Raw genomic sequence first — 16,228 nt, 5'->3', positions numbered from 1 at the left:
TCCATCTGCAGTCACTTGGCAATGTTTCTCAAATAATTTAGCAAGCCTAATTAGCTTGATGTTCTTCTCTGAGAGGAATTGGGGCTCCTTTGAAGTGTCCCAGAAATAGCTGGAGGCTAAAAGAATTTTACTTAAATTTTGATATTTGATAAGTGTGTTAAAAATATCAAAAACATTTGAAAACACAAAAAAATCATGTCACTCTGAAAAAATACTTACTCATTGAACCCAAAACACAAGATTTCAAAAAAAAAACAACTACAGATTATTTAAGGGCACAGAAAGCCACACAATGTCTTATTAATGGCAGGCAGCACTTGAAGAAAATTTTCTTCTCCTAATAGGGAATGAAAATTAAGTCTAGACTCATACCATTTTTCTTTTTTAATTTTTTTAAAACTTTTATGGCTGCACCAATGGCATGTGGAAGTTCCCAGGCCAGGGACTGAATCCAAGCTGCAGCTGCAACCTACGCTTCAGCTGTGAAAACTTAACCCACTAAGTGTGGTGAGGGATTGAACCCACATCATCACAGAGACAACATCAGGTCCTTAAACAGCTGAGCCACAATAGGAAGCCCAATGAAATGTATATTAATAGCGATTCAACACAAGGCCAGATACCATAAATCTGGCCATAAATCTTTGCAAAGGAAGTGACTGACAAGGAATTAATCTCCAAAATATACAAATATCTCATACAGATTTACATTAAAAAAAACCCCAACCATCCCAATCAAAGAAATGGTCAGAAGATCTCAATAGACATTTCTCCAAAGACAGACAAATGGCCAAAATACACATAAAACATGCTCAACATCACAAATTGTTAGAGAAAGGCATATCAAAACTGCAGTGAGATATCACATCACATCAGTCATAATGACCATCACCAGAAAGTCTACAAATAATAAATGGGAAGTGGTGTGGGTTGGGAGAAAAGAGAAACCTCCTTCACTGATTGTGAGAATGTGAGTTGGTATAACCACTACAGAGAGAAGTGTGGAACTTTAAAAAACTAAATATAAAACTGCTATACAATCTAGCAATCCCATGCCTACCCAGAGAAAAGCATAACTGGAAATGATATATGCATCCCACTGGTCACTGTAGCACTACTTACAGTAGCCCAAACACAGCAGCCACCAAAATGCCCAGCAGCAGAGGACTGGATAGAGACGGTGTGGTGTATATATATACAATGGAATGTTACTTGGACATAACAAATAATAATAATGCCATTTGCTACAACACGGATGGACCTAGAGATTCTCATACTAGTGAAGTAACTTAGAGAAAGGCAAATATCATGAGATCGATTTTATGGGCTAAGAATGATACAAGAGAATTGATTCAAAAAACAGAAACAGACTCAAAGATTTCAAAACCAAACTTATAGTTACTAAATGGAAAATGTGGGGAGGGATGGACTGGGTGTTTGGTATTGGCATGTACGCACTGCTATATAGGGAATCGATTGGTTACGAGGACTACAATATAGAATGGGGAAATCTATTCAATATTATGTGATGGCCTATATGGAGAAAGAATCTGAAAAATAGTAAAGGTATATGTGTATGCATGGTTGATTCACTTTGTTTTACACCTGAAACAAACACAACATTGTAAATCACCTACCATCCAATAAAAATTTAAAAAACATATAAGAGGGTTGGCCCAGGATTTAGTGCCCTAGCTTCTTATTTCCTCTTGGTATATATACATGGCATTCTTACTGCCGGTCTTATATTTTCTTGTGGTAAATTTGAATATTATTGCCTACTTTTTCTATTCCATTTGGATATTATACAATTACAATTAAATGATTGAAATAAATTCCACTCACCATCTCTAACTATAACTGAAGAATAGAATTATGTTCATCATTATCATGGTAATCTAACTCCAGAATTGTCATGGGAAAGAACTCCTTTGAAGAGGCGCTGTAAATTTTACCTTGTGTTAAATGCTGTATTATAATAGGATTCATGATTATCACCTAATGTTCATCCGAAAATAACATTTAAAAAGTATGATTTGCATAAATTCTAGTAACTTAAAATTAATATAATACAATTAAAAATAAGATTTTTACATTCCTAAATGTTTAATTTGCACAATACTAAATATTGAGAGTCCAGAATCAGCTCATATGTTATCAAAACTTAAATTCATAAATATTTAAGTGAGAATCAACTTTTTTTTTTTTTTGTCTTGTCATAGTACTTTGTCTTCATGTAGACTCAGGGAGAGGTTCAAAAGTAATGATGAATGCAAGAAAAGTTCAGCTCGGCTATTCAGTTAACTTACATGACATAATTAATTAGGATGTGGCCAAGGTCTGCTAATGGTACGGAAATGCCCCTGAGGTCCAATTAGCCACAGCTAAGAAACTTCATAGAATTCACTTGAAAACAGAATATGTTGCAGTACTTTTAAGGTTTACCATAGGTACCTTTATAAATCAACAAAGACACTGATAGCTTAGCTAGTTGAGGTTTTTAAATCTTACAATTCTACTTTTTCCTTGGTAAACTAACAGCTGCTTGAGGCCCTGAGCCTGGAGTTATGGTGGAGAAGTTAAAAGGTAAGATTTTTTTTTTTCCAGGAAATCATTTGATCATAGACCTTCAGATCTTACAAATCACAATTTCCTTTCATCTATGCCAATCTGCATACAAAATGCCATGAAAGATAGACTCAAGTACAATACTACCAATGTAGAAGTAAAAATAGTGTGGGCTCTTTTTCTTCTTATTGATAAATCTTTAAAATATGTAAAATAATAACAAATATAGTTAGAATTAAATTAGAATAATTATACAATTCTAATTTTCATCAAACATTTTCTTCAATTTATATAAGTTAAGAATACTCCTATGATACTGCCTCATTTTTAAAAACATCTTGTGAAAGCTATACATCAGAGACACACTCTTTCAATTATCCATTTTTCTGAGGTTGAACATTCAATGCCATTTCTAAATATTTCACAGCTCAGTAATTGTGTTGAACATGTAAGTAAATAATAGTTTTTCTCCTTTAAAAATATAAATATATCTAGTCACTTATTATGGAACATAATGTAGGATAATGTGAGAAAAACAATGTATATAAGTATGTGTGTGTGTGTGTGTGTGTGTGTGTGTGTAACTTGGTCATTTACTGTACAGTAGAAAATTGACCGAACACTGTAAACCAATCTATAATGTAAAAATAAAAAGCATTAAATTGAAAAAATTTCCCTTAGGGTTTATTCCTAGAAAGAGTATTGTGGTGCCAAAGGGGAGAAAAAACTGATTTCTATTTTTTCATAGTTATTTTTAAAGCACTTTTGTTAATTAGGTCTAACACTCAATTTATGTACACACTATATTTCTCTGATCTGTTAGGGGAGCCCAACTTAGAATAAGGGAATGCAATGGAGCTGCTGCACTTTATCTCCACATATGTATGGAATTTGCATTATGGATAATTAAAAAATAAAGTTCTTTAGCCATTTAACTTTGAAAGAAAAGACGTGTTTGTTTGTTTGTTTGTTTGTTTGTTTGTTTGTTTTTGTAGAATCCATTTTATTATATTCATTTATTCTCTTCACTTTCCTTAGGAAATTTATGTCCCCAAATTTCTCATTCTATTAGTAACTCAGTATCTTGGAACCAGGAATGATGGAAGATGGTCAGTATGGGAAGATGGGAGAAGGCATGAGAATGCACTTAATAGAACCATAAAGGAGTAAGAAGAAAAAATATATCATGAGTGGGTTCTCGCTGCTGTTTGTTAATGAATTTCAGGCATTAAGGGCATTTAACAGGCAGACCTTTCAGGACTTTGTGTGAACACATTCATATACATAGGAAGTATCCAGTAGATATTTGTTGAATCTGTGAACTTTGGTAGGTATTTATAAAAAGTAATAAATTTTATATCTGTTTGTATTGGTCTGTGTATATATGTGTAGTGCATTATCTTTCCGTCTTACCGAGCAGACTATTTCTTTTCTTCTCCACATTTAATTTTGATTTTTAGAACTTATTTTTTAAAACTATAAAAAGTTTTTAAAATAAAACTTATTTAAACTGTAAATAAATTTAAACTTATTTTTAAACCCTTATTTTTTGGAAAAAAAAAAAGAGAGTTTCTATGGCTTGATATATCTTGTAATAAATACTAATGCAAGAATATTTATTTTTATCCAATCAACAGAAGCTGTACTTGGACTGAATAAGACCATTTTAAATTGTATGTAGAACATAATTTTAAAGAATAAAAATATCAATTAACAAGCCCACCAATTGTCTAAAGTAAAATGAACCATTAACATAGTTTTTCCCAGTGGTAATTTAAAATTACACCACATAAAATGTGGCAGAAACTATTAAACTGGAGGGCAGCTTCCTTTCAGTGTCCATTTGTGTTTCTCACATTGTAGAGAGAAATGATAAACAGAGCAGGAGAACAAGAACACTAGAACTCCCCCCAGGTTTCTGATCTGGGGAAGCAGTCTTATTCTTACCCATGGAGAATGGCAACTCACTAAGCATCTACTCATCACCTAAGAGGTTTCAGACACTGCAGACACCATGCCTGGCACTACTGCATGTGAGGAAGCACATTCAAATAACTTATGTGCTCGGATGTGTACCAGGGAGAGGGTGTCACCAATTATACATATATATATATATATATACATATACATATATATATATATATATATATGTATGTATGTATGTATTTTTTGTTACACTCTGCTTGTGATAGATAGTCACTGATGGTGTATTTCTCTGTACATTTACAGCTGAGAGTTCAAATGTGAATTATCAGTGAAGAGGGAATAATTCTTAAATCTGTGGGCCAACTCTCCATTTATAAGATACATCTGAGAATTGCAATGTGTAAAAGTTGTCAGCCACAGAGGAGGGCTCAGTAGCATGAAACACTGAACTGACTTACAAAGTCACTTGGAGTTGGAAGCAGGAGGAGAAACCTGATCTTGTTTAAATAGCATACTGTTTATGCATCCAGTGTTGCACCATGGATATTTAACAGGTGACAGGTGCTAGGTCTGAAGAGATGTAAATTGTGGAGAAAGAAAGGAAGAATAGAAACAAGAACTGGGGCAGGTCTGCCAAGAACATGCTCTTCACTGAAAATGACAATTCTAGTTTTAAGAAAGTGAGACCATAATACTTTCCTGATTAAGACCTGTTATTTTTTATTTTTGTAGATATTTCAGGACCCAGGAAGGTGTTCCTTCGTAAGTGGATCTCCACATGTCTCCCAACAATGTGACTGAATTCGTTCTCTTGGGATTCACACAGAATCCACATTTGCAAAAAATACTCTTCATGGTCTTTTTGTTCACTTTCCTATTTACCTTGATGGCCAATCTGTCCATTGTCATTACCATCTCCCTCAGCCCCACACTTTCGGCCCCCATGTACTTCTTTCTCACTCACTTGTCCTTCATAGATGCCTCCTTCACGTCTGTTGCTACCCCCAAGATTACCATTGACCTCCTCTACCAGAAGACAACCATCTCCTGGGGTGGCTGCATGACTCAACTCTATTTAGAACATTTCCTTGCAGCATCAGAGATCATTGTCCTCATTGCCATGGCTTATGACCGCTACGTGGCCATCTGCAAGCCTCTGCACTACACAACCATCATGCGCCATGGACTCTGCCAGCTCCTAGTGGTGGTGGCCTGGGTTGGGGGGATAATCCATGCTACTGTACAGATTCTCTTTGTGATTGACTTGCCCTTCTGTGGTCCCAATGTCATTGACCACTTCATGTGTGACTTCTTCTCACTGTTTGAACTTGCCTGCACTGACACCTACTGGCGTGGAATAGTGATATCAGCTAACACTGGGGGCATGTGCTTGCTCATTTTTTTCATGCTCCTCATCTCCTACATGGTCATTCTGAGCTCCCTGAAATCCCATGGCTCTGAAGGAAGACGCAAAGCCCTCTCTACCTGTCTATCCCACTTTACAGTAGTGGTACTCTGTTTTGTCCCTGGTATATTCGTCTACGTACGTCCTGTGGCCACCTATCCTGTGGACAAGTTGGTGACTTTGTTCTATGGAACCCTCACTCCCATGTTAAATCCTATCATTTATACAGTGAGAAACACAGAGGTGAAGAATGCCATGAAGGGTTTACTGAAGAGGAGAGTAACTTGGGTTGTACATGATGCCTAGAAAGTAATAATTTATGTACATAGGGAGGTGGATATCTGTTGTAAATTGTGAAAGAAAACTAAGAATTCTTGCAGATTATTGACAGAAGAAAGGCAAGACTAATATTTGTTGATTATTTAATAGTGGCTAGGCATTTATTAGTCATCTTGATAACCTTTAATATTCTTAGCAAGGCTTCAATATTCATGTTCATAACTTCAGAATAGACAATGGAAAAACAACTATATAACCCTAGTTTTATGAATATGGAGTATGTTTTACCCCGGATTCTTATACTGTTTTACTAAATTGTGCTACTTGGATGAAATTGGCTTCTCCACCTTGGTCTCAGAGTGTCTTCCATTTTGGTTAAACCTGTATTAAAGCAAATAAGGGATAGAAATTCTTAGTAGATGCATAGAAAAGGGACAGTTGCAAGAAGGAATTACAGCAGGGTTTTTTGTTTTTGCTATTGTTTTTGTTTTGTAACATGAATTTGCCGAAAGCAAGGAGAGAGTCACTTATAAAAGGGGAAAAGATTAATTCACAATCTATTTCTTTACTTGGTACAGGGAAAATCTGAAATTACTCTGAATTTGCTCTATTTTCTTAAAATCCTATGGCCAACAGCGTTGAATATAAAAGAAATGTTTTCATTTTCCATAACATGACTTGAGTCATTTGAAACAAAGTTAAGTATCTTTTATCAAATTTGAATGAATAGCCATATGATTAGGTTCCAAAGCTATGGTTCTGTAATTCTGATACATACATTTACCATAAATTAATGCTTTATTGACTCTTTAGTGTATTCACTTCATTGATTTACCCATGTAAGAACTGGTGTTTCCATTATTAGCATCCCCACTTTACAGAAAAGCAAATTAAATCCAAAAGAGTTTCACTAAGTTACTTGCCTCTTACATCATGCATGCTTCCTCCATAAAGTGTGCTAGGAAATGTTACACTGGAAGGCAGTTTCTTTTCAAAGTTTCAGCTACAGCTTCCAACCCAAGTCTTTAAAACTCAACCTACTTTCTTTCTAATGAAATATGATTATCTCTGGTATAAGTCTACAGACAACAACATTATCTGCAATCTTAATAATTAATGCACTGAACATCGTGGAGATACCATCCATATACTGTAGGATTGTCTCACATGTAGCAGTGTATTTCATCACTATATTTTCCTCTCTTTGAAAGTTCAAGTGATGCCACTTCACTTTTTAAAAAGATCAACACTAGTATGGTAACTTTTTTTTTTGGTAAAGGTAAAAACTCCCCTTCAGATTTCATTCTCATAAGTGAAAATATGCACTAACATAGAACTTCAAAAAATCAAAATGGCTAAGGTGAACCTTCAGGAAGTAGGACACACTAGCAATGTGCCTCTAAATATGTGGAGAATAACAGGTGATTCTACATTATTACATCTTGTTAATCCAAGCCTCTCTGACTACAGCATTCCAACTCATTTTACTTCTCAGAAAATCCAAATCCGTGTTCAACCTGAACTATTTCTTCCATAAATTGACCATACATTAATGCCCCAGAACTGTACTGGGGAGAACATGTTTACTAAGTTGTGCTTGGATGTCTCCAGGGAGGCAAAAATATACAACAGAGAAAAGAGAGTCTCTTCAACAAGTGGTGCCGGTATTGACAAAAAAAAAAAAAGCACAACCTAAAATTTGAGAATTATGTTTTATTTGGTGGATGTTCTGAAGACTTGGGCATGGGATAGATCATCTCAGATAATACAGAGAAACTGTTTTGAAGATGCAAAAGGAGGAGCCAGGATATATGAGCAGGTAGTCAGAACACCAAGGTTACTATTAATGAAAAAGAAAAACTCACATCTCAAGTTAAGGAACTTAGAGCTTTTCCATGCATGGGAAGATGCAGGGTCTGGGCTCACTGCAATCATTCCTTGGATAGGCATCTCAGCTCTCTGGGTCAGTGTCCTGTGCTTTCTCATCCTCAGTCTCCTCAGGGTGCCCCATCCGGAATCTTTGGAGCAGGTGGCTGCTAAATGGCTGGTACTTTTTTTCCCATCCTGTGTTCCCTCAGGGCTTACCATCAAGGTGGCTGTAGTATGGTGGCTTGATGGCTGCCACACCCTTTTCTTACTCACATGGCAGGCAATATTTTAGTTCACAGTCCATATCTTTGGTCTGAAAGTCAAACAATATCTGGCAGACATTTCATGAACAATTTATATCCTATGACACTAGGAAATTCATCCTCAATCAGGTGAAATATATACTGCTGATGTGCCACACCTAATGATAATCTATGTATTAGGCCCTATTGAGAATTTAAAATTCTCTGGATCCTTGTATTACCAGCCTAATATAATCCAGAAAATATTTTCCCTTCTTTCTCCTTCTCATATCAAGAATCACACTATTATAATTATTCTCTAGGTGTCATTAATGTGATCTATTTCCTCAAGATGTTGGCTGTGCTCATTTTTATTGAGGTCTTGGATACATATTGGTTTAGGTAAGAGAAAAAAACTTATAAATAGACAGGATATAAGTCATACAGCTAGTATCATTGACAAAGTCATAGCACAGCAAGGAGACACAAAGCAAAACACTTTGTAAGCCATAAAATTAAATTAATGGTTAATATAATGAGTTAGTTATAATCTGGTTGCAATAAGCCATAAAATCTGCAGGAGACCTAGCTGGAAAAGCCGCATTATGGACAGAACAGATAGAATAAGATGGTCCATCTTTGTTCACATAGGTATATTTATCAACTCGTTGTTGGTCATAGCACAAAGGGAAACTTCTTCTGGAAAACAAAGATAAAAGGCCCAGTCTATTAACCCCAAAATGTCATAAAGTTATAAATGATATGTACGAGTTCCTTCAGTACCACGTAATTAATTAATGTTGAACTGGATGAAGTCTTCAGATTTTCCATTAGAGTTTTGCCATTTGTTACTCAGTTCAGTGATATTATCTAAATAAAGGCCACCAGAACAATGTAATTGGCAGGAAAGTGGGATATTTATGTGGTAACTTATGATATTTTAAGAAAGTAGCAAGGATTATTACTGAAAACATTATATTAGAGCATGTTAAATTTTATGAATTTCATATACAGTTTGGAAAATATATAATAAACACATTTATCTATACACTATAACCAAAAGCTTATCTCCAATCACTTGACAATATTTCTCAAGTAATTTAACATACCAAAGAAGCTTAATTAGTTTAAAGTTCCTCTCTGAAATGTCTCAGTTTTTCTTTGAAGGATCCCAGCTTTAGCTGGGGCTTAAAAGAACTTAAGTTAGCTTTTGATATTTGAGAAATTTGTTCAAAAAACTGAAAGTTTTTTTAAAAAAACAAGATCACACGTCACTGTGAAGCAATATTTATTGAACCAAAATCACAAGATTTAAATTAAAAAGCAAATACAGATCACTTAAGGGCCCTGAAACCCACATAATGTCTATCAATAGTAGTGCTCGAAGAAAACTTTAATAGTGGAAAAAAATTAAATCTAGTCTTGTACTAGCTTCCTTTTTAAATTTTTTTTTTAAATTATGGCCACACCCAGGGCATATGGAAGTTCCCAGGCCAGGGACTGAATCCAAGCCACATCTGCAACCTACAATGCAGCTGTGGAAACTTAACCCACTGGATAAGGTCAGGAATTGAAGAGACATCCTCCAGGGACAACATCAGGTCCCTAACCAGCTGAGCCACAATGAGACATCCAATGAGATATATATTAACAGTGATTTAAACCAACAGAACACAAGAGGCTTCCCCATAAGAGAATGTGGGGGATGCCACTAAATGAAACCCTGAAAGTTTTTTAAGTTTACTCCCCAAAATAGTATGGCAGAGGTCAAAATACACACGCATAGACACACACACACACACACACACACACACACACACAGAACATTCTAAGAAGATCAGGTAGAATATTCAGATCTCAAAGACCAAGGAGGGGAAATGTAAGTTCCCCCTACAAGGCATTTGTTTGAGGTAAGAAGCCTGTAAAAATATTTTTATAAAGTCAGTGTTTTTACTTAACCGTATACTACCACCCCCCCAACAAACAAAATTAGCCCATTTTGGCCATTTAGGACTGAGATGTCTTTTAGTATAATTTAGGAACTCTCAAGAGTGAGCTCTGTAAGTATGGTACGTGGATGGAGCTAGAGGGAAAATTGTAGGTTGCCTTTAAAGAGGGCAGATCAGCCTCCTCCCCAAACTCTCAGCTCGGACTGTTTAGTTTCTTTAGCACATCTCAGGCTCCACTAATATCTTTCAATCAGGGACATTTTTCCCCGTTTATTATTATTATTATTATTATACCAGGCACCCATGATAAATTTAAATTAAGGAGGATTACTCCCCAATATCTTTCAACCAGGGATCCAGGATCCAGGTGTCTGCTAGACACTGCCATCTAAAAATCAAGATCATCAACAAATGCTAGGAAAGTCCAAAAACCAGGAGAAAATTGGCCAAAATATTTTGGCCTCTCCAAGAATGTGGATGGGCAAAAGAGGCCTCTGCTTGTACAAAGGCTCCAGACTCTCACATAATTCATGCATACTAGAGAAGTCTGCCCTGAGTCTCTTTGTTACTGATCACCCAAACTGACAACTGAAAAAAAAAAAAAAAAAAAAAAAAAAACACCCATAAAAGTTGGGAATATATTTTATCTGGTAAACAAAACTCAGGACTTAAGCCCGGGACACAGTATTTCAATTTCAGATAATTCTGAGACAATTCTCTGAAGAGGCAAGTGGAGTGTGAAGGCAGGACATACAGGAGTTTTTGCAAAAAAAGACCAGCTAGTTGGAACCAAAAGATTATTATTAATTAAAGAAAACTCAGTATCTCAAGTTAAGGAATTAATCCCTTTTCCATAGATGGGAAGATACAGTGTCTTAGCTCATTGTAATCATTCCTTAGGGATGCACCTCCGCTCTCTAGGGCCAGTATGCTGTGTTCTCTCACCCTGTGTCTCCTCAGGGTGCAGCATTGGGGCTGGCTGCAGTGGTAGGCATTGTTTCCATCTTGAGTTTCCCTCAAAGCTCACTGTCCAGGTATCTGTAATGTAATGCTTGATGGCTGTCACATCCTTTGTTTACTGATATGGCAGGTGATATTTCTTATTCATCAGTCTAAGGGAAAATGCAATGGACCACTCTTAAAGTTGTTCAATCAGGGATGCATAATAAATTTACAAATACCTACAAAACTGGCTTTGTCTGCAATGGTCAGGGAAATCAATTAAATCGTTAATAGATGGTTCTTCATGCGGTCGTGGCCTCTGACTGCTACGTGGCCACCTGTTGACCTCTGCACTATGGGACCATGATGAACCAACACACAAGCTGCCTCCTGGTGGAAGTGGGTTTTCTTTGATTGATTGGACAGATCCTTGTCACTTTCTGGATCCCATTCTGTGGTTCAGACATCATGGATCACTTCATGTGTGAGCTTTTCCCCTGAGTTGCCTGCATTGACTCTTTCCTCGATGGTTCCTGAAGTGGTGCGGTAGTCCCTGTGATCACTGTTGTAATGTTGTTGGTATCCAGTGTGTTCATCCAGAGGACTCAGTTCTGCAGGGAGGAAGAAGTCCTGTCTAATGGTAGCTCCATCATCACAGTTTTGCCTTGTTCTTAGTGCCTGTATTTTTGTGATTCTATGACCAGTAGCTACTTTTTCCCGTGGGTAAAGCCATAGCAGTATTCACTATTATTGTTACTCCCATGTTAAATGCTATTCCTTATACAGTAAAAATACAGAGATCAAAAAGGCAACTAAAATGATATTAAACAAGTATACAAATTCAGATAATGAATGACCCAAAATGAGCCTTTTTTTTCTATCATGATCTTTACATTTTCATATTTTATTACTCTAAATTACTTTCCATACCTCTCACTTGACTCTAAAAGCACCTACAAGAAGTTATGCTTACCCCATTCCACACCTGAAGAACAATGAAATTCAAAGAACTTAAATAATCCACCCACGATCAGAAACAGAGCTAGTATTCAGATCTCCATTCTTCTAAAACCAATTTTGATTTTCTTTCAATAGTTTCAGTGGTGTCAGAGAAAAGACCATTCCCTTAGAACCTCCCTTATTTTGTAGTAGTATAAAATTTTCCTTTCAGGAAGTTCCTATTCTGGATCAACAGGTTATGCATAGGACTAGGATCCAGAGGCTGTGAGTTCCATCCCTGGCTTTGCTCAGTGGGTTAGGGATCCAGTGTTGCCATGAATGGTGTGTAGGTCCAGACCCAGCTCAGATTCTGCCTTTCTGTGGCTATGGCATAGGCTGTCAGCTCTAGCTCCAACTAGGCCTCCAGCCTGGGAACTTCCACATGCCACAAGTGGGGTCCTAAAAGGCAAAAACAAATGAAAATTTTTTTCTCATTATGTAGTTATATACTGTGCCTATATAAAAAATCAGTGGGTTTGCAGAAAGCTGTATGGCCTACTGGTACCTAGGATGCTATGGGATATGAAATAGAAAGAAGATACTTACCAGTACACTCTTGACAAATAACTGATACAACTTTCCAAAGGTTATTGGAGTTCTTATTTATTCTGTCAGGAAGAGTTGTCAGTGATTAAAAAATTTATTGGCAAACTATTTAAAGTGATGTGAAAATTATGAAATGTTTTGAAATGGTTATAACAATGTTATAAAATTAAAATTTTGTGTTATTAATTTACAGAAATTAATGGAATATCAGAAAGTTTAATTAGATCATAGGGCATGTAAGTCATCTTTGAGCCTAATACTCATCTTCTACATCCTCTTATCTTTTTTACATAGAATGTTTTGGTGCATGTGTTTGATTATATTTGGGTATATAGAGGTATTTTTGACTATATGCCATAGGCAGTGATAATTTTTAGATTAATGGTTATTGCTGGCAATTAACTGCCTGTGCTTTTCAAAAGCACACAGTAAAATAAATCTGTAAAATAATTTCACTATTAGATATTTGGTTTTCCACTTAGTTCATTGAATCTGGAATCCTCTTTGAAAACTGACTAGATGAGTTATAAGGAATATGTATATTAAAAAAAAAGGAATCATTACTCCACAGTTGACCAAAGAAAGGATTTCTCAACTAAACAAATACCTAACTTATAAGACTTTGTTGTGAATTAGTTGTGGCTCTTTTCATAAATGAAGTCTGCTTCTAAAATAAAAATAAATACAAATGTGCATGTATGTCATAGATGTATTTATAGTTTCCTCTTTTGACAGAAAGATCCAGCTCCCATTTCATGGTTATCATATGCTGTGCTGAAGAAATCAGTGAACCATGGATAGAGCAATATTTACCAAGCATATCGTAGTTATGAAAACATGATGGAGAATAAGAACACTAGCTTCAGAATGAGAAGACATGAATTTCCTTTTACACTATGCCATCTTCTTCTATATTAACCTTAAACAACTTACCCTATTTCTACAAGTAATTTGTTTAGGTAAATCGGAAGTTTTTTCTAAGTTCCGTGATTCTGCCCAAGCCAATTGTTAATTGCCATAAATATTGTCCTATATGATTTTCTTCAATTATAAGTAAAATTAGAAGAGTTCTGAGACCACATTCCACCTCTCATTCCTGGTAAACAACTTAGAGAATGTCCTTATGGGATGAAAGGCTTTTGCAATGGATTAATACCATGGGAGCTCTGCTCTTGAGTGCTTTGTTATTTTGAGACTGTTTCTCTACCCATAAAAATGCATTAATCTGCCCGTAAGAACAATGTAGCAGGTACCAGGTTTTTGTTAATTGGTCTCTGAACCTACCAAATATCAAACCATACCTCAGTTAGTGTGTGATCATCTGTGCCAAGATACATAAACAATTCCTCCTGCTTTCATTCTGGTTTACCCTTCAAGTTTGAGATCCTGTGTGGCTGTCCTTTTAAGGTTTTAAACTACTCCATTCTTGCATTTATATTCTGGAAACAGCTTTTTCAGGTATTACTCCAGGAACTTATCTTATGAAAATGGTTTTCATGGGCAAATGTCACTGATTTAGATCTAAACTTTACTCATTTTCCATTCTTGCTACTATAGGTCTTAGGGCTAGACTAGATGCATGTAAGGTTCTAAAACAAACTTTATATCCAGCACTATAGCTATTTAAGTAGATACTGGATCACCACTTAAAGAATGAATTTCGATGTCTGATTTCAGTACATGCTAAGTCTCTGAACTATGACTTTCATTCCAGAATTGAGAGGCAAGTTCAATATATTTCCAGGATGACACTAAGTTAAATCCACAATCCTTATTTATTAGATAATCTCAAATCCTCGTTTAAGCTGTCTTTGCTGTCTACCATCACAAATACTATTTTGGCACTAAAATACTGGAGTATATAATCACACTGGGCTGAGTCCTGTGGCTTCAGCTTTCTTAACCTATTTTCCTTCATGGCACATGCTGCTCACAGTGACGACATTCTCTGCAGTGCATTCGGAGTTATGTAAAATTTATTTTTTTTCTTATTAGGGCAAGCATATTAGAATGTGGTGAGTGAGTGAACTTCTGTATAGGAATATTCCTGAGTTGAACTGAATTATATTTATTTACAAAATAATTTCAAGTATTGATATATATTTCTTTAATATAGAAGTGCTTTAGACCTTACAACTGGTGGCACTATAAGAGTATCATGACACTTTAGTTGTAAACCAACAATTCGAAGATAAGAAACCTGGCCCAGAATTCAGTGACCTAACTTCTTATTTTCCCTTTGAAAATGGTGCTCTTATTCCCTGTGTTGTATTTTCTACTCGTAAATTGTGAATGTTATTGACTAATTTTTTCTTTTCGGTAGCTATACTTTGAGATTAAATTTAAATGATGAATAAAGGCATTTTACCATTTTTTTTTTTTTTTTTTTTTTTTTTTTATCGTTTTGTCTTTTGTTGTTGTTGTTGTTGCTATTTCTTGGGCCGCTCCCGCGGCATATGGAGGTTCCCAGGCTAGGGGTTGAATCGGAGCTGTAGCCGCTGGCCTACACCAGAGCCACAGCAACATGGGATCCGAGCCGCGTCTGCAACCTACACCACAGCTCACGGCAACGCCAGATTGTTAACCCACTGAGCAAGGGCAGGGACCGAACCCGCAACCTCATGGTTCCTAGTCGGATTCGTTAACCACTGCGCCACGACGGGAACTCCGGCATTTTACCATTTTTGAAAATCATTTGTAAATGCAGTTATTTCCATCATTGTCTTATTCATCTAATTCCAGAATTGGCACAGGAAACAACTGATTTGAAGATGTACTGTAATTTTACTTGGTGTGAAGTGCCAGTATCATAGCAGGGTTCAGAATGATCACCTACAGTACATCAGAAAATGATATTTAAATATTATGATGAGTGTGAATGATAGATCACCTATAAATAAAGTATTTGAATTCCTTTTGTGGCTCAGAGGGTTAAGAACCCAAAATATTGTCTGTGAGGATGCAGTTTTGATTCCTGGTCTTGCTTAGTGGGTTAAGGATCTGGTGTTGCCACAAGCTGTGGCATAGATAGCCACTATGTGGGTCCGTGTGCCATTGCTATGGCTGTGGCATAAGCCAGCAGCTACAGCTCTGATTTAACCCTTGGCTCAGGAACTTCCATATGCCATGGTTGAGGTTGTAAAAAGCAAGTAAATTGTAAAGAAAAAAATTTAAATCAGATAGCTACCTAAGTGTTTTTTTAAAATACAGTAGTCAATATTCAGACTCCATATAATGCTCATTTGTTAACAAACACCAGATTTCAGATGTGATCCACTTGCTGTTTTTTTTGTTGTTGTTGTTTTGTTTTTTTCCTCATCATGGTATTTTGTCCTCATGAAACCCTAAGGGAAAGTTCTAAATTAAAGTGAATAAAATAAATGTTCTCCTCTGCTTTTCAGTTATGTGAAATAATTGCGGTGTTGGCATGATCTGCTAATGGTGGTGAAATAGCCTTAATGTCCAGTTAGTCACAGTTTAAATCTTCACAGCATTTGCCTACA

At 36.1% G+C, this 16,228-nt stretch overlaps 1 protein-coding gene across 1 annotated transcript; it reads left to right on the top strand.

Annotated features, from left to right (window-relative positions):
* The first annotated feature begins 2,567 nt into the window (after positions 1 to 2,567).
* Positions 2,568 to 6,205, top strand: LOC110259074 (olfactory receptor 140-like). The gene is made up of 2 exons (XM_021082368.1): positions 2,568 to 2,586; positions 5,262 to 6,205. The coding sequence occupies exons 1-2, from the start codon at positions 2,568 to 2,570 to the stop codon at positions 6,203 to 6,205; spliced, it is 963 nt and encodes a 320-aa protein (XP_020938027.1).
* Positions 6,206 to 16,228: the final 10,023 nt, after the last annotated feature.

Source organism: Sus scrofa, unplaced genomic scaffold (assembly GCF_000003025.6).
Source record: "Sus scrofa isolate TJ Tabasco breed Duroc unplaced genomic scaffold, Sscrofa11.1 Contig74, whole genome shotgun sequence".
NCBI classification, from domain to species: Eukaryota; Metazoa; Chordata; class Mammalia; order Artiodactyla; family Suidae; genus Sus; species Sus scrofa.
Note: the sequence above shows the minus strand (reverse complement) of the source record. Positions and strands in the feature narration are given on the sequence as shown.